Source organism: Melospiza georgiana, chromosome 4 (assembly GCF_028018845.1).
Source record: "Melospiza georgiana isolate bMelGeo1 chromosome 4, bMelGeo1.pri, whole genome shotgun sequence".
In the NCBI taxonomy this organism is placed as follows: Eukaryota; Metazoa; Chordata; class Aves; order Passeriformes; family Passerellidae; genus Melospiza; species Melospiza georgiana.
This window is the reverse complement of record NC_080433.1, coordinates 14,155,112-14,173,805: the sequence shown is the minus strand read 5'-3', so window position 1 is coordinate 14,173,805 and position 18,694 is coordinate 14,155,112. Positions and strand designations below refer to the sequence as shown.

The 18,694-nt window shown below is 45.6% G+C and overlaps 1 protein-coding gene across 1 annotated transcript in view; it reads left to right on the top strand.

Moving 5' to 3' along the window:
• Positions 1–18,280, top strand: part of LOC131082426 (potassium voltage-gated channel subfamily KQT member 1-like) — a 400,826-nt gene extending 382,546 nt beyond the window's left edge. Inside the window, exon 17 of the mRNA XM_058022324.1 lies at positions 18,140–18,280. Within this exon, the coding sequence (XP_057878307.1) occupies positions 18,140–18,280 (141 nt within the window). The remainder of the gene's footprint in view (positions 1–18,139) is intronic.
• Positions 18,281–18,694: the final 414 nt, after the last annotated feature.

Sequence of the window (18,694 nt, the reverse complement as noted above, 5' to 3'; positions counted from 1 at the left end):
GCACAGCTCAAATCAGTTTTGAGTGTCAGCATTCAGAGCACCCTGCAGAACCTTATGCTCATCTCCAAGTGATGGAATTTGCTCCGTGCCCTTTCCAAAACTCACTGCCAGGACAGATGACAGGACCATTTCTGTTGAGGAGGATGACAGGACAGCTATGGCTGAGGAGCTTTGCAAAGCTAATAACTCACCAAATGTGAGTTTCAACACTTCAAGTAAGCATTGCCTGTTATCAGAGCTGAGCTTTCCTGAAATCTCCTGAAAAGGGGAGGGCTGCAGCCTCACCAAGGACATCACTTCTGTGGGACCAGGACCTTTAAAAGTGACAGGGTTTGAATGTTGGCACTGGGACATGTTTAGGGTGTGTTGTCTGGGACATATTTAGGGTGGGTTATGCCAGGTGGAGGCTCAGCAGCTCAGAGTGCACAAAGCAGTTGTGGACACAGACACCATCCAGCACCCAGCACTGGAGGGACAAGGACCAGGATTGAGGTCTCTGGGGGACACACAGGAGGGCATGGGGCACTCTGCAGTGACAAGGAGATTCCTCCAGAGCTAGCCCAGGTGTTACAGCCCTCCAGCAGCTCTGCCAAGTCATGGGCAAGCACCAGCCCCCACCTGGTGCATCCTGAAAGCTGTGCATTGCCAGGGCGGTGTTTGTAAGTGACCACTTTGGTCTCCTTGGAGGAGTGCCATACCCTGCTAGTCTCTAGGAAGGGTCAACAGGGACTGTAAAATGGCTCAGAGCAGATGGCAAGGCTGTGTGTGAAGATGGAAATGGCCTTACAGCATCATCTGAGTCAAAGCCTATGCTGACATTGAGGGAGATTTGCCAAAATCATCGTGCTTGTGCTCCCAGAGACCTCATGTTTGTCCCTCCCCAGCACAGCCTGACCTCCTGACTGTCTGCTCTGAAAATTTTGCAGCTGAACCCCAAACCCAGGTTTCCTTTACAGCCAGAAGTCCTTTTCATGCATTTGGCTGCTTTTCTCTGCAGAGTCCCTCTGCAGTGTGGCAGCCCAGCTCCCAGCCCAGCCCACACCACAGCCCCACTTGTCCCTTCCTGCTGGGCCTGAGCCCTGCAGCTGTCCCCTGGCCACTGCCACTCAATCAGCTCCTTGTCACTGCCCTGGAGGTGCAAACAGAGAGAAGAAAAGGGAAAGATGGGGGAAAAAAGCCCATATCTAGTCACTGGTGCCAGGGAAAAGCTGGCTTCCTTCCATCTCTGCCCAAAAAAAATCTGTGCAAATAAACCCCTGTGATGTGCTCATGGTGAGCACTGCAAATATTGATGGACTTGTGTACATCTAAGAATTAGATATTAGGGTTTTCTCACAGGAAATAGATCTGTGCACACTTTTAGGTGTGCAAATAGAAGCTTCTGTGTGCACAATAGCTGCCTGCACTGAGCACACCACAGAGCATTTTGCTCACAGAAAAACCAGTTTATGCATAAAATAGCCCAGAAATAACAAATTTCACATATTAAGGACCACTTATGATCTCTCAGCAGTCCTTTGGCTGGCACACTTGAAAATACCAAGCATCTCACAATCAGCACCACCTCTTGGCACTAAAAAGTCCTGAAGCCAAGCAAAACTCTATTTTTGATGATCTGCTGGACAACTATAAACTTGTGGGAGCTGTTCTGATGTCTTGCCAGGAACAGATAGTTTTTCTTTACTTGCTGATCTCTTTGATATTGTATTGGGATATCAAGAACTTTTTTTTTTCCTCTGGAGGGCTTTGAGAAAAACAGGTCTTGTTTTTGGACTCTCACAATGCGTCCTGCAGGGATTAAAATAAAAGTTGTTTATAATCTATTGCTTCCTGCATTGAAGGGGCTCACAGAGCCTGCCAGAAAACACTGTACTTTGTTGCTGTTGCCACTGTGGGGTTTTTTACATAGTAATTTCACCAGGCTGCAGAATCAATAGCCATGGTTAATGGCAAATTATTGACAGTTATCTCAGGATTAACTCATTCCTGTATCCGGGCCTAGTTCACCCCAGTAATATTTAAGAAGTGCTGGTTCTTGACCAAAGTGTTTTGCTGCCCTGATTGTTGTGAAGTTCTTACTGTTCCTATACACACAACCCCAAAGAACTGGAACTCCTCAATCTCAGAAATCTGATGTAAATCAGCTGATGGTACCAGACAGCAGCCTTGTTTGCAGGGCTCAATGGTCCATTATCTGAAAGGATAACAAGACTAACCCAGACCCAGTAGAATCAGCGCTATGAAATCAACTTTTCTACCACCAAAAACAAAGAAGTGATTCACAACAGATCAGTGTGGATGCGCCAGAGGCTTTGAACTTAAACAAATAATAACAGCTGTAAAATATATTTTTCTAATATTATTAAAGATCCCCGATTTTTCCCAAAACATCAGTATGTCCACCATAATCTTTCCTTTCCCTGGGAATGAGAAGTCCTGGTATCAATTTTGGATTATGTGAACCATAACTCTTAAAAACCTTAAGTGACTGCTGCCATCTGTATGACTTCCCTTCACTTGAAAGGGCCAGAAATGCAAATGAATTAATCCACAGGATGAGCTTGATGTGGAAAAATGTTGTTTACTTCAGTATGTTTTGAACAGTTCATGGTTACCCCCTGCTTTGGGGGAAAAAAATAAAAAATACAAAGCCATATGACACCAGAGAAAAAAAATTCAAGACCTTTTAGCAACTACTGGAATTAACCTGATGAACCCAAGCCTTGCCACAGGCAAGGTAAACAAATTGACCCTATGACTTCCACATAGCTCCGAGCTGCATGCAAGTGGAGGATCGCTGGCATCAGGAGCTTCAACCAGAAAACTGAGGCTCTGTTTGCTCACACAACAGCTCTCTTCAAAAGGGAAGGAAGAAATAAAATGGCATTAAGGAATCAGTACAGTGAGGGCATTTCCATTCCAATCCACAAATCTGCCTGAGTTGGTCTGACTTTGTCTTTGCAGCAGAGTTTTTTCCCAGCCTGGCGTTCTTGAGGTTCAACCTCCAAAGTCTGGAGCAGTGCTTGAGTTTAACTGTGTGGTTGTGCCACCTTTTTGGGCTGCATTAAGTGGTGAGCTCTTCTGTGAAGCCACATCTCACTGACTTGAGGTATTTGCCAAATTATTGTGGGATACCTGCCTTTGTCCCCTGATCTGTCTGCAAAAGCAAACAGAAGTCTCTGGTTTGTCGTGTCCTCCCTTCCAGCTGTTCCAGCTGTTTGCCTTCATGCACCTCTCTGGATGTGAGGCTGGAGGACACTTCAGCCCTGCCTTGTAACCTTGACCAAACGGTGCCAGCAGCTCCCCTGGCCTGGGTTTCCCAGCTGGGGACACCCCACTTGAGGCTCATTCTGGGCTACAACAGCACACCCAGGACCGTAGGATGGCATCAGGCCATCTCTGCGTTCATCAGTTGTGGCTCCAGCAGTCTGGGAAGCCCCAGGACGTCAGCGGGATAAGACATCAGTTCAGGAGGGGCTGCCATTACCCTTGGGGATTTGGTTATGCTGGAGCAGCCAGGGTTGGTGGTGAAGTTGTCTGGGGCTGGCAGACTGCCCCCTCTTGTGCAGTGGGGATGACCTGTCAGGCAGCTATGGCTGCACTTTATTGGCAGGGTGTGTGGCTGAATCAACAGCAGGAATAGGAAGAATGGCGTTCCTGAAGAGCACTGGAGCAGCTGACAGCACTGGTGTGTCCAACATTTGTCTTCCACCAGCTCACAAAGTATGTCTGAAACAGATATGACAATACTGGGTCATTATTGCAGGCATAACCCGAGCCCCAGCAGAGAGACACATTCATAATGCAAGGTTCTCTGGTAAAGAGGGGGATTTCAGAGTGTTCTGGCATCTATTCACTCCTGCAAGGGGAGATTTATCTCCCCTCTGAGCTGTGACTGCATCTGTTGCTGGTCTATAGCTGCCCTGATTGCTGAAGCCACACTTAGAAGCAGTCAGGTTTAACTGCACCCTGAAGGGAGGTGGGAATTGTACCCCTGTAAATGAAGAAATGCAAACCACACAGTCTGCACCATGGCTATGGCAGGGCTGCACATTCAGCTCGTTGAAAAGACCACACTCCTCTCTGCTGCCTCATCTGGGACCCACCCTGCCTTTTGTGTACAAAAGGTTTCACCACGTGCTATTTTGCTATGCAGAAATATTCTTGTTTTTCTCCTGCTTGTGTTTTTGTTGCACTCCTTGCAATGGTTTTCCAATATTAATGCCCCTTAGTCACACTGGGGTTAGCCAGGTTTCTGCTCTGTATTTTTTCCCTCTCCCCCGAGGGTTTGTGGAGAGCAGAGCAGGGAGAAGTACAGCCTCAAATGTAAAATAAACCAGGAGGCTGAATGAGTTTTCACAAGGTAAAAGCATTGTAAAAAATAGATATTTTAGGCCATGATATGGAAGGGGTTGTTTCATAGGCTGGAGTTACCTTCAGGAATGAATCATCCCACTGTATATAAAGCCCATCTGACTGCTGAGAAAAAACCTGCTTTTTGAAAAATATATTTCATCATATAATATTTACATTTGCTTTTACATTGTTATGGCCTTACTGACTATTTAGCAGCCAAGACTTTTGAGTAGTTCTGTTTCTCTTCTTTTTTTGAAAGCTTAAAGATATCTGTAAGATTTGGAGGGACCAGGAGTTGACCTATTGTCTCTATTTGCCAAGTGGGTGCTAATTCCTTGTGCAGGATATTTTCATAAACAAATGCTCCAGTAAAGTTGGTTTGAAAGGAAAAAGGAAAAAACTAAAATGAAAATAGAAGTGGCTGGGGCCCAGCACCTGGCAGTACAACCACAGGCAGCTCAGCAGAGGGTGAGCAGCCCCTTGGGGAAAAACCTCTGGGCACTCCAGGGCGATGAGTAACCCCAGCCACGGCCATGCCCTGGCAGCCACAAGCCATGAGTCAGCCCCCCTCTGCCAGATTAGAAGGGGGAGCTTGGTTTAAGTGTCCTTAGGCTTTAAAGAATAATAACACATGTGGGATTTTCTTTTTTTTGGTTTTTTTTTTTTTGCTCTCCTTTCTGATGTTTGGACCCTTGACTCTGCATTCTGCTCATGGTTTCCCGTTTCTCTCAAAATTACTTTTTCTTTTTTTTTTTTTTTTTTTGAACTGAAAGCTGAGGTTCTCATCTAATCACTTCACTCCAGGAGCTGGGGCTTTTCAAACAATAAATATCACAAGGCTGGCAAGGAGCTCTGAGAGCTTGTGTTGGTGATTGCTGCAATAACAACCTTGGATGTTTACGCAGTGTAGAAAATAGTGTAAAAACAAGCTTCAGTTTCAAGATATAAATCTTCCCCATTGTGAGAAATAGCATCAGAGGGCTGTTTGTTTTAATTAATAGTTGCAGAGTGGTGAATAACTGGGATAAAATAACTGGCCCAAACCTTCACCTAAATCCTTGAGGAAAAAAAATAAAAAACAAAACCAGACATTAAAAACTTCTTTTAAGATTTGAAACTTTCAGCCAGCTTGTGGCAAAACATCTTCAAGTAAGAACTCATAGCTGGACTCCTGAACTCAGTTTTAATGAAGTGTCCTGATTTTAAATCTGGTTGTTCATTTAAGATCCTATATATAGATTTAGGAAATCTCACTTTAAAGCTTCATTCTGAAAAAGTATACCTTGGCTTCTTTTGCAAATATATTTTATATTCATATATATGTATGTACGTATAATTAGAGAGAAGTATGTTTCTCTAAAATTCCTGGCTTTTGGCCTTGACTTGGCCTAAGTGAAAAGAATATGTGAAAAGGTTTATGAAAAATAAATCTTTGCATTCATCCAGCACCTTTCACCTGGGTATCTCAAAGCCCTTTACACCAAGGAAGAATTAATTATGCCACTTTAGCCCTGCTCAACCCCAGAGGAATCTGCAGCATGGAGTGCTCTGGTGGCTTGTCCCAGGTTGTCAGAGTGGGTTTTCTGACCTGACCCAAGCTAAGGAGGGCAGTCAGCCTCCTCCTCTGCCCTTCCTCCCCACCACCTTCCTCCTCCTCCCACCCTCACTGCCAAAATCCAACATAGGGGTCCCATGGGCTGCTGATCTGCTGCTGCTGCTGCTGCCCTCAGCACCTCCATTTCTCCAACATTTCTTGCATCCAGTCTCCCTAAACATTCTGGAAAATTCAGCCCTGACCCCAAAGAGTTTACAGGATAAACAAACACAATTTTGTGTGTGGGTGAGAGAAGAGAGACGCAAAGAAAAGCCTTGCCTTGCCAGCACCCCCTGATCGCTCTGCTTACGTGCTTTGTGTCTTTCCCTCATTCTTTATCTTTTTTGTTTATTTAGAATATGCTCTCCTCAGGCTGGGGATTCTGCCTCCTTCTCTGCCTTTTCCACAGTGCAGCCCCAGAGCTGCTTGGAGCCCCCTCACTGCTACCACAGTACAAACAATAATAAATAAAACCAGCACTGTGAAGAGATTATAATTAGAGCTGTGCTAAACTCAGCAGTTTTGGTCTGCATCGGTTCCTCCCTGCTGAGTCTACATTGTGTTTTGGATTTGTATGCAAAAAACCCAAAGCAAAACTTCCAAAGTGCCAAGTGTGGCCAGGTCTAGGCTCAAAATCATGCATATACCAGGGTGGTTGAAGAGGTTCCTCCCTGAAATTATAAATCTGCTCAATCCAGGTTTACTGAAAGGCTCCTGAACCTTTGCAGGCTTTGGGGACCAGCAAAGTTTTTCGTTTTACTACAAAAGCCTCTCTCAGCTCTGCCTAATGTCCCAAGTGCCACCCCATGCTGCCCTGTGGCCAACAAGAGGATTTAATCTTCCCCAGCTGCCCAAGCAGATCCACTCCTGAGCACCACATCTGGCTTTCCAACAGTGCTTCAGATTGCCACATTCCCTGGCCATGCCCAAATGATGTGGGTACACAGAGCCATGTCCAAAATCCCACTGTGACCCAGGGCACTGAAACCACCCTGAGCTGAGTAATCCCTGTGAGTGCCTGGGGAGAGCCCTGGGAAAGGCTGGGGAGGGCACAGCATTTTGGCTGGCACCACAGATGGGCAAATCTTCACTATCAACCCCTTGTGCACACAGGTCCTGCTCCCCTCTGCCTCTCCTGCCAGGGCTGGGCATGGAGGTGAAGCCCCACAAGAGCTGTGATGTCTCTGCAGCCAAACAGCCCAAGGATGGGGCAACTCTTACCTTCCCCTCCTCTCTGATTTTGTGTGCTTTTGGCACGTTTTTCCTCTAAGGTGCAAGTCTCTGAAATAAAGCTGGCAGGAGTCTTACATCAAAAAGTCACAATTTGCAGGGTCTGCTGCGCCACAAGGAGTCATATTGACTTTGATGAATTTTTCAGGAATAATGAGCAAAAAACAAACAAAGATTTGAATGGAGGTTTCTCAGTGTTTTCAAAATGAAAAGGGAGGGGATCATGTATTTCACAGCGATTTTTGTCTTCTGCAGATCATTAGCAAATAATAAAGGGGGGAAATTAGATTGCATGGCAAAGAAACTGTTTACTTGTACCCAGGCTTGGCACAGTCTGGGGGCTTGGATAATTTTTTTCTTAATCTTTTTGCAGGACAGAAAATCCACATCCTTATTAACAGTAATTAAAAACTTAGCTCAAATTCCTAGAAAAAAAAAACTACTTTTTGCCTTACCGTGGACATTTCAGCTAACTGTGCAGAGGTAAGGGGAAGAAGGGTGAGGAACCCCATTTTTTTTGATGGGGTGCACTGTGCCTCAGCTGGAGCACAGCATAAGACCCCCTCCTTGGGGCTATTGCTTTTTCCCTCTGCTCCTGAGTCATCTGCAAGCAGTAAAATTTTCATTTCAACATGGAGGAAGAGGCATCCATGGCCCTGGCACCCAGACTGGGGGCAATACCCCAGCCAATAATTAAATATGGCTTAGACATATAGATTATATTGATCCAGTAGATTAAAGTCACACTTCATGGTGAATACAAGTAAAGGAAAGGTAGGACATGATGATCTTGAAGGTCTTTTCCCACCTCAAAGATTTGTACAATTCTGTTATAAGTAGATGTAGCTACTTACTTATTGTAAGCAATTAAATCTGTAGGGTTCTCAGTGGTCACGAGTGTTATCTATTTTATTAATAAATTTCAGCTTATTCCTCTTTTATTATTGGATTATTGGATTTATTAATGGATTTTAGCTTTCTGACCTGAAAAATATATGCTTTCCCTCCTAGCAGAAAATTGCATAAAGATTTCCATGGCTTCCCAGTTCTACCTCTAGAACCTCAACAAAGCCAGTAACCCAAAATCTTAATTAAAACTTCAGCACTGGTTTAAATTGTTCTACTAAATGCTGGGACAGTGAAATCTCACTGGGCCATTCTCATATTCCCACACCTCCATGTTCATGTTAATACATGTCCCTTTTTGTTATTGCTGTACTTCTTCTCTGCAATGATACATGAAAAAAGAAGAAACATGGAGGAGAAAAATTTTATATAAATAAATATATATATAGGTATATAATAGTCTCCCCTGGCAGTATCCCCTGCAGGATAAGGCTGAAGAGCTGTAAAAGCAATAGTAGGCATAGCTGAATTTTCTTTTCGCCCCTTAATTAACAGCACAGTGCCTTGCAACAGAAAACTGAGGCAGGTTTCTGCTGACTTAGCAAGTGCCTCATGAGGAAGAAATCTGTGTGGCAATTATGGCTCTGTGTCTCCCGCCCTGTCTCCTGTTGTTTGTGCAAGACACCGGTGCTTCTGCCACGGGCTTCTTCACACAGCTGTCCTGTCACTGCCAGCTTTCATGGGTAATCCATCCAGCTCAGCAGAGTTCAAATAAGACACCTCCTTTCCTCTGCTTTAATTAATGCTTTATTTGAGTCTCCCCTGGGGATGTAGCCATGCTGATTTTTCAAAATTCTCGCTTATTTTTCAAGCACGCAAGAAATGGAAAACGGCCGCTGCTGGGATTCCGGGTTTGGGAAATTTGCTTTGCTCAGTGTTCTGTTCTGTCAGTGCTTTAAATGGCCATGGACGTCTCTTTAGCTACAGAACACACTATGCAATGAATTCTCTAGTTTGGGAAGGAGAAAAAGACAAATCTGGCCAAATTCATTGTCCCTGCAGCCTCTTCTGCTGCCCTGCACACACAGTGCTGCAGCTACAGCCCATTCCTGCACTGGTTTGTGCTGGAATTGTTCAGGCCCTTCCAGGTGCTGAGCAATCCCACATCAAGTCATGAACTGCTCCTTGCTATGTTGTTGTTTTTCCTGCACCATCTAAGCCCGTGGGTTTTGCTGATCTGGGATCAAATGCTGGCCTGGTTTGACTGAACAGGCAGACAGACACCCTCAGCACCAGGGCACTGTGGCTCAAATCTGGACAAGGCAGTCCAGAGTCCACCCACTTGCCATGACTTTTTCAACAACTCATTAAAAATACATGTGCTGTTAATAAACCAGCAAGCCAGTAAAATCCATCAAATGACAGATAAAGCCAGACAGGCTAAAACCAAAGGGCTCAGCAAAGCACGTTGAGTCAGTCAGAATCAACAACTGCTACACCCTCAATCAGCACTGCCTGATAATATTTCACTTGCTCTGGGTTTCTGTGGTTTAATGAGGAAACAATGATGTTTTGTAATCCTGGCTATTTAAACAGGTAACATCCCCCTGTGTTTCTGCAGCTTCTCCCTCCAACCACCCTGTGAGTGTTGTGCAAAGTCCTGTGGCACCTTCAGAGGCTGTGGCACTTTCAGAGAGTGTGCTGTGTAAAGGCAGCCCCAGGGACTTGTCCCATGCTGAGCAGAGCAGGAATGAGGGCAGAAGTTTTCATTTGACCTGTTGAACAGCAGCTCATGATGCAAAGGCCCAGCTCTCACTTCCCAAGACCTTCACAAGTCAGCTCCTCCTGGATTCCTTTCACTGAAACATGGCACAGCAAAATGAGGGCCCAGGACAGGCTCCCCAATGGCCGGAGCGTGTTGTGAGCTTGGTTTTTCTGACAGCAGCACAAATTACACACAGACCATTAGTCTGGCCTCAGGGTTTGGCTAAAATGGTGTAAACTGAAAAGAGAAGCCCAAACTGGCCTCTCAGTGACAGCCTCTGATCCCCAGACAATCATCCTTTTGCTTCCTGGTCACTTTTTTGTCCTGGCATGACCAGGACACCACACTTCCAACCTTGTTCTGCTGTGTCCATGTCAATCCTCAAAGAGCCAACACTGGGAAAGGCAAAGGCACCATCTTCTCTCATCATGTCCTCTGCCAACAGGGACCAAGCTTCTTTTTCCAGCACAACTTCCTTCCTTCCTTCCTACAGCCAACATTTCAGCCCCCACATCGGATTACTGCTACCTTTTTGTTTGTCTTTTGTTTTGTTCCAAGACTGAAACCTATCCAATTTCAAGAGATTTCATGTCACAGATTATGTGATCCACATGATTAACAAATATTGATAAGGCTTATCCAAGAAGTGTCTTGTGCTCAATGCACAGAGGCTGGCCTGGGATCTGGACTGGATCCTGGGTTTCTGAGCTCCTGGTCAAGTCCTACAAGAGCTGCCTGGAACTTTTCTAGTACCTACATGTCTTGCTATCTAAATCTCCATCACCATAATGCCTGTGCTCCTCCCAATAACAACACTCCCTCTCACTTTGCCTTTCTCACCACCCTACAAGTAAAGATGGGCTGATAATCTCAAGCAGGGATATTTGTGTGTGTGTGTGCCTGTGTGTGTGAATGAAGAGCAGTTGTGCATCAACAGCTGTGATAAAGTGCATGAAAATTACCTTGGCACTCACAGTCCATCAGGTATGTCAGGTCAGCAGGGCTGGACTGAGGGAATTCTCCCACTGGGTTCAGTATCAGCAAGTTATTCTTGCAACCAAACTGAAAAGAAGCAGCCCAAAGCAACGTCCCCCTGGCAGGAACTGGTGAACCCTATCTAGCCATGAGGCTGGTGTGGTTAGATGTCATTCTCATGAAGGGGATTTATCTGAGCTCAAAAAAGCCAAAGTGAAGGCTTGATACCATCTATTCAAGGGGTTAGGTGAGATGCAAGCACCAAGTTCATCACACCCATCTAAAATGCTGAGTGAAAGGCTTAAGGTCACTCCTTTCTCAGTGCTCCTTTGGCACCACTGGACTACTTAGTGCTGCTTTTTCTTTTTATTGTTCCTCTCTGTCCAGTATTGTTTGGAGATTTAAAAATTAAATTAATCAGCGTCTTGGAGCATAACTTACAAGGTGGCTTTATTGTGAAATTGCAGCGTGACTCAGAGAGGCTGCAGATCCACTTCTGAGGCCGGGCTGGCTGTGTTATTTCTGCCTGTTGTTTGTCTCCAGGCTGGCTTTGAGCAGGACCTGCAGCCACACAATGCAAGGAGCTGAGAAATGGCAGGGCAGTGCGTCATGCCGGGCGCGGCAGAGCAGCCATGTCACAGGGAGAGATGGCAAAGATTACAGGGAGGATCTGAGCAGGATCCAGGGGAGGGTGAGGAACAAAACGTCCTGCAACGGTAAAAATATCCATTTATGTCCATGGCTCAGGAGACAGGGAGTTCTGCAAAGTCCCATTCACCTGCTGGGGGGAACAAATTCCAAATGTCACAAAGATAGACAGGTGCACGTGGAAAGAGGTAAAATGGGACAATATCTCACAGGAGCCCAGTTCAGCTGGCAGCTGTGGGAAGGTACCCTCGTGTCCACTCAAAGAGTGGCACCACTTGAATTTCTTGAGCCAGAAACAAGTACTTCTGGGAGCAGGAGAAATTGTGCTGCCTGGTTTCCTGTGAGTCTCTATTTTGTGGTTGATTATCTGAGGCTAATAAGGGGCGAGAGCTGAATAAAGCTTTTCCTGTGGTCAGGGCATCCTGTGTGGATTCTCTGGGGTCTAATAATACAATTCACCTTCCTCTTCTGCCCTTCCTTCAAAGAGGCACTAATTTGGATGTCTGTCTTCTGCACAAGTGCCAAACTTTCAGAAATCTGTATGAACTTTTTATCTGCAAGGATTCTCTGGCAAATATGTCTGAAGTTGGCCAGCTTAATCCAAAGCTGCCATAGCAATATACACATAGATATATCATCAGCCAGACCTCATTTGTTTAGGAAACAAGGATTCATTTTAAAAAAATAAATCACACCTTCCCCAAAGCAGTAACACATAATCTGAGGGCTGACCAGGCCTGGTTTAGAAAGCCAGAGCTCAACTTGTGATAGTTGCTTAGCAAAAGGCATCTTACACCAAAAACATCAACCACAGACACAGATCTTACTGGGGAGCTTCATCAGTGCAGCTGTGGCATGGGAAATGCGAAAATAAAATGCTCACTGAGAGGGTACAGGCAGGAAATACCCCAGGAGCACAGGGCAGGGGGACAAACTCTGTGCTTTCATTGAAACAGGAAAGGTAGATGGAAACCAAAATAAATGAAGCTATACTTAAAATAAAGATTACCATAGCCTAGGCCGACAGAGGTATTAACACCTGACCTAAGAATGGGTGGGGATGTTTGGGAGAAAGGAAGGGAGGCCTGGAAAATGGTAGTGTTATCCAGATAAGTCCCATGGAATGAAAATAAACACCTGATATCTGCTAAGTAAGGGGTACATGGAATAAGTCAAACATGACACTCTGGTGGTTCATATATTTTTGTGTGTTCATGAAGAATTGGATCTGCCAGAACATGGAAGTGGAGCTTATTTAGGTTGTACTCATGTACCTGTTTCCCTGACCTTTGAGGCTGCTGCAAGAGCTCCTGGTGTGGAGCTGGTGTCTCCGTGCTGTTTGCAGAGCCCAGCAAGGGAGCACAGCTCAGAGCTGGGCCAGGTGCTGCTGGCAGCTGCCTACAGGACACTGATGTCCCACTGTGAGGTGTTTCCCTGTGTCTGTCCCACCTGGCAGTGATGCCTTTTTCCTACAGCATCGTTGTAGAATTGACGCCACTTCCAGCTCCGTTACAACTCATCCCAAAACCAGCCAGATAATGGGATCCTGTTCATGGGATCCTGTTCATCAAAGCCCTCCTGTTGTTTCAGAGACACAAGCTGCTAGTTCTCTGCTAATATGAATGCCAAGGTTTTTTTCAGCAGGATGTCATGATAGATGACAATTATTACTCCCCAGAGACCTGAGAAATGGTGGTGTAGCTCTATCTCTGGGCATATGTGTGTTTGAGTACTTGGGAGACTCCAAAAGCTTATCCTAAAGGTGTAATCCTGCAAACTGTTGACCATTCTGGCTCCTCTCCAGCAAAGCACTTTAATATTTGGTGAACTCAGGAAGACTCTTCCCATGCTCCAAGCACATCCATAAGCACTTGGAAGCACTTGGTTGGAGCAGAGTTTGCTCCAGAGCCACACCTTGCACAAGAGAAATCTCCCCAGGCTAGTCCCAGCCTCTGTGCGTGCTGTGGCCATTGGCTTCCTCACAGCTACCAGCAGGCTAATGCAACACTGACATTGCCTGGCCTTGCTGAAGGGGAAAAAAGTTTCAGTGGATTCAGCATTCCACCTCAGCACAATATCTAACAGGACAAGCAAGGTGGGAGGGAGGCAGTTTTGCAGGCAGTGCTGTAGACAAAAGATGTCCCTTCCCAGAACCAGCAGTCTCTGGGCAGCAATAAATCCACATGCTAAAAAATAAAGCAATTCCTAAAACAAACAATTCAGGCTTCGAAGTGTACAATAGGCAATTAGTTTGAATAATTGGGTGTAACTGTAGGCAGAGAGAAGCTACAAGACCAGATGTGCATATAAAGCTAAACACAGGATCTAATCAAATCAATCCACCATCTGGAATGAGAAGAAACATCATGTGACAGATCTGGTCAATATGTGAAAGTGGTACAAATTTCTGGATAACGAGCTTCAGCTAAATCAATATGTCACATGAGTCAGAAATGGAAGCATCCATAAAATGGATTGCACCAGTTCAGCTAAATCACATCTGATTTTACTGCATTAATACCAAACTGGCCTTAGGTGACCTATCATAAATAACAAGCCTGGAGTATCAGAATCACATACCCACAGGTAGAAATAGCTCATGGCAGACTAAGGTTCATATGCACACTTCTGTCCATACAAAATAAATCCTACCTATCAAACTACTCTTTTCCAAGCAGTTGGTGTTAAAACCTTCCAGGCAGCTGTGTTTAGGTCAGAGAATGGATCCTGGTTCATTGGAGCTATCTCAGGAGCAGGACCTACAACAAGGGCTGGAAACAGAGGAAATGTATTGGTAAAGCCAAGAGTAGAGAGCTGGAGAGCACAGAGTTCTCCACTGCTAGAGAAGGGGTGTTCAGTGGGCTGAGCTCAGGACTCTGCTGCTTTGGAGGCAGAGAGCAGAGCCTCCAGGAGGTGACAGCAAATTTATGTAATCTGTGGGGTTAAGCATTTCGTGCAAAGCTTCACTGCCTTAGCACCATGTGAGTGTGTGGGTTTGCAGATTGACTCCAGTGCTCCAGCAGACCATCTTCCCCTTCTGCTGCCTCTCTGGAAATAGCTCAAGTCAGTGTGTTGTGCACATAACTGCTACTGGCTTTCCCAGCCTCCATAAATCATATTAAAAAGATAGACAAAACCTAGGGGTGTCAGCAAACCAACAGGGGGAGGGATTTTTCTGGCCTAAAGTGAGAGGAATTGGGGGAGACCATGTGGCTACTGCAACTATTTTCCACACATGCATTTTGTTTATGGCCTGTGTGTGCAAAATATGGCAGAATAAAAAGCTCTCATGGGAGCTGGGAATCTGTCCAGCATGTGGCAAAGCCCCATTATGACCCAGCCCTCTTCAGCTGTCCTGCTGCCATGCCAGGGGTGTTTCTCCACAAGCCTTTTCTGCAGCAGGAGTCACCTGAGGTAAAAAGATGTATTTAAGCATCAGCAGCTCTCACAAACAGAGGCTCAAAAGTATCCCCAAACAGCCCATGGGTGTTGAAAGCCAATCTGGTGCTCGAGGTGAAGGGGAGGGACACCTTGAGCCCCATGTTCCGACTAACTTTGTGGCTTGCTGTGCCTTTTTGCTTTTTTTGCTCTTTTTTCTAACAGCCCTGCATGTCACCATGGAGTCCAGCCCCCTTTTTCACAGGGGGATGTTAGAATAAATACACATTTCAACACTCCTCCAGCTCACCTCACAGTCCCAATAACAACAGTGCAATATTCTTAAACTGCTTTTGCAAGTCTCCTTTCTACAGGGCAGTTGAAAGGACACAAAAGCATTTTAACAATTTTATAGCTCATCTCCGGAGCGCTATTGTGAGGTGGGAGAAGGGGAGTTTTGTTGCCATTTGCCCATGGACAGCTGCCAAGCTCACCTGTCTCCACTGAGCCAGGGAGGACCATATCACATCTCTCTGGAAACGCTGCAGCCAGCTCTGGATGGCTTCTCACTTTACTTATCTGAAAAACACACTTGCTCTGTTTAACCCTTTCCCAGCACTCGCCTGGGGGTGTTGCTCAAAACAGGCAACTTCTGTTTGGGCTTAGGGAAAGTCAGAGCTGTGAGGTGGATTTGGAGAAACCTGAAACCAGGACCCTCCTGTGGAAAAAACCTTCACCCAGTGAAAATTCCTCTAACCCTGCAAGTCATCCTACTGACCTTGGGCCAAGTGTCCACAGCTCTTCTTTTGCCACTCCCTGGTCAGAGTTAACCAGCCTCCAAATCAGACCCTTCTTTAAAAACCTCCAATTCCACAAGGTGCTGCCTACATCTTCCTATGGGCCACTTAATTTTTGCACTTAATTTCTGCTTTTAATCTCAAAAATTGTAATGAAAATCCTCCTGTGTAGGACTGACAGAGGAGAACTGTGCCGTTTTGTTTGCTGGCATTCAGGAAATATTTGCTGATCCTCATGTGGAAGGTGTGACAGAAGTGTGGTGTCATCTACTCCCCTGTGTAAGGATTTCCATCCCTACAAATGAATATTCTCCACCCTCCTCTTCTCCTGGAAAAAAAAGAGTGCACAGAATTATTCCCTGTCACATTCTTTCACTGAGTTGGCAAAATACAGTGAAATCCAGCAGAGTTTAAATGATATGGAATATGCAGGCGAAGCTTATCTAAGATAAAGCGTGAAGATCAAAATCAACAAAGCCTCACAAAAGAAAGCCCTAAAAGAGCTTTCATCTGCCTGATCCCATTTCCCTGCCTACACTTCTTTGTACCCTATTGCAATACATTAGTTCTGCTTTGGTTTCTGCTCTGCAGCAACATTTCTGCTTAAGAAAGATTCTGTTGAGTCATTACCAGCATCAGCCAAACAGGCTTTTCAAGAATGGAGGAGAAAATAAAGGCTGTGGTTTTCAAATTAATTCCATGCTGCTTAACCCTTAAACCACTAGTGACTTTCAGACTCTCAGCCAAGTCAGTGCTGAGCAGAATTTGGGGCTGTTGAGCCTGAGACAGAGCAATGTCAGTGCTTTTGTCAGTGATTGACCGCTCAGGCAGTGCTGGCCATGCACCTGGAAGGCAGAAATTGTAGTGAAGGTCTCTGCTGTCCAAGCCACGTCCTAAACACTCCCTTCTTGCTTGTAGACACTGCCTCAGATAACCCACACACCTAAACAGAGGCAGGGAGAAGGGCTTTTCCTACCAGAAACTAGCAGTTGTAAATACAGAAATGGAAGAGAGGCAAGCACATCTCTCCCTCTAGGATGTAGCAGAGATTCTCTACTTCTTCTTTCCCCAGCAGGTTGTATTTAGGAGACAATAGTGGTAACCAAAGAGATAAAACCTGAATAAGCTCCTGGTACCTTGAGGTTTGAGGGGCCCACAGGGGAGCCAACACTTGGAGTGAGAAGAGACAGAAGAGGCAAAAGTGGATAAGGTGATTTTCCTTGCCTTGGCTTTTAAAGCAATCTCAGCCTCCTAAGCTTTCAGTCCACGCTGCCAATGGCCATTTCCAAAGTTATCTTTGCTCAGAAAAAGGCTAGAATCGTTCTCTCCCCCTCTCATTCTCTCTGCCTCCCTTTTTAATGAAAGCTCAGTTTAGATCTGATATCACTCTAAAAGGTTTGCTATCAAAGTTTATTAGACCCACTGGGACAGATCACAGTTTGCAGAGGCTCACAGTTTCACAGCAGATAACTGTAAAGTGAACCATTCAATGTTCTTCAAAATGCTCCTTTTTCTTGGGCTCATCTATAACACAAAGCTGCACTGTGTTCAAGCATCATTAGAAGTGATCCCAGCTGATTACATGATGCTGGCCATAGTTCTGCCTTTGGAGCAAAGTCAAGCAGCCCCCAGCCCCCAGCCTGTCCCACTGGGTGATGCTGAGGTGAGTGGGAGCCATTTGCAGTGAAGGCAAGCCCTGCCAGCACAAGGGGATAATGCCAGCTATGGGCTCCTAAAGAAAGATCAGAACTTCAAAAATACTAGGAAGCATGAGTGCAGCTTCCCTTTAAAAATTCATATGTGCCTTTCCCTGCTTAATGATAATGATAATAATAATAACAATTAAGAAGGACTCCTCTACTAGGGACTACAGCTGAGAAATTTCAGCTAGAAAGCAAAGAAATGAAAGAAGGAATTAGCATGCCTTCCTGTTGAATGGCTGAATGGCTGTTTCTTCTTTTCTTTTTTCTTTTTCTTTTTTTTTTTTTTTTTAATGAAGCCATTGGTGTTAATATGAGGTTTTTAGTAGGCTATCCTCCTAAAAGTGCATGCGAATAAACACCCTATCTGGTGGGATCTCTGACTGCAACATGTATCACCGAGGCATCCATTTACAGTGGGAAGGGAGGGGAGGCTGCTCCATTTCCCAGGACAGTCATGGAAAGCATGATGTCCCACAAGCAAGGGTGGTGAGTGCTGGGAGAGGTACTGGGAAAAAAACATTCACAATAAAGCGAAGAGTGAAGGAGAGTTTCAGGGCAGATGTTTGCAGGATGCATCATCACCAGCCCTGGGAAAAGGCTGAGAGACAAAATGCTTGAATTGAGTCCTCGGGCCAGCAATGCCCTGTCCTTCTGCTGCCATTGTCCCTGTGACTTTGCAGTGTCATCTGCTCCAGAGCAGCAGGCTGGACAAAACTCAGGGAATGGGTGGCTCTCAGATGCCCATGCTCCCTGCCAGGCTTTTCCCTTGCTTTTGGCCTCAGAATGCCTCTCACCAGCAGCATTTGCAACCATCTGACAGCTCTTCTGCTCTCTGATTCCCTAACAGGTCATGCAGATGGACCAGAAGCTGGATGACATCCTGAGCACCCTCCAGGCTCAGCTGGGGGATCAGGCACAGACACAGATGCCAGGGGCAGCCACCCCACCTGTCAGACACCCACAGACACCCACAGAGTCCCCCCAGTGACCCAGGAAATGTGAAAGCCAGGGGACAGCCACACGGGACCCTCCTGCTCTTCCATGTCTGGGTATCTCTCACTCTTGGTGTCCTCATCTGTGTCACGGGTGAAATGAAATATAAATGAAATAAATGAAAAATCTGCACTAGTGGATGAAAAAAAACTGAAAAAAAATAAAAAAAGAGAAGAAACAGCAAGAAGCCAGCTATGACCTTAGGAGAGCACATAAGTTCTGCACCTGTTTTATTTTATTTTAGCTGAACTCTGGCAGCCAGCAGCAGCCCAGCTCCCATCCCCCAGCCCCACTCGGGCTGAGCACACAAGCACAGGGCACGCTGTCAAGGGAAGCGTCCCAGCCAGGGTTAGGATGACCCATTTGTGGGCACGGAAGGAGAAAAGAACTGTTCTTTTGGCATTTAATC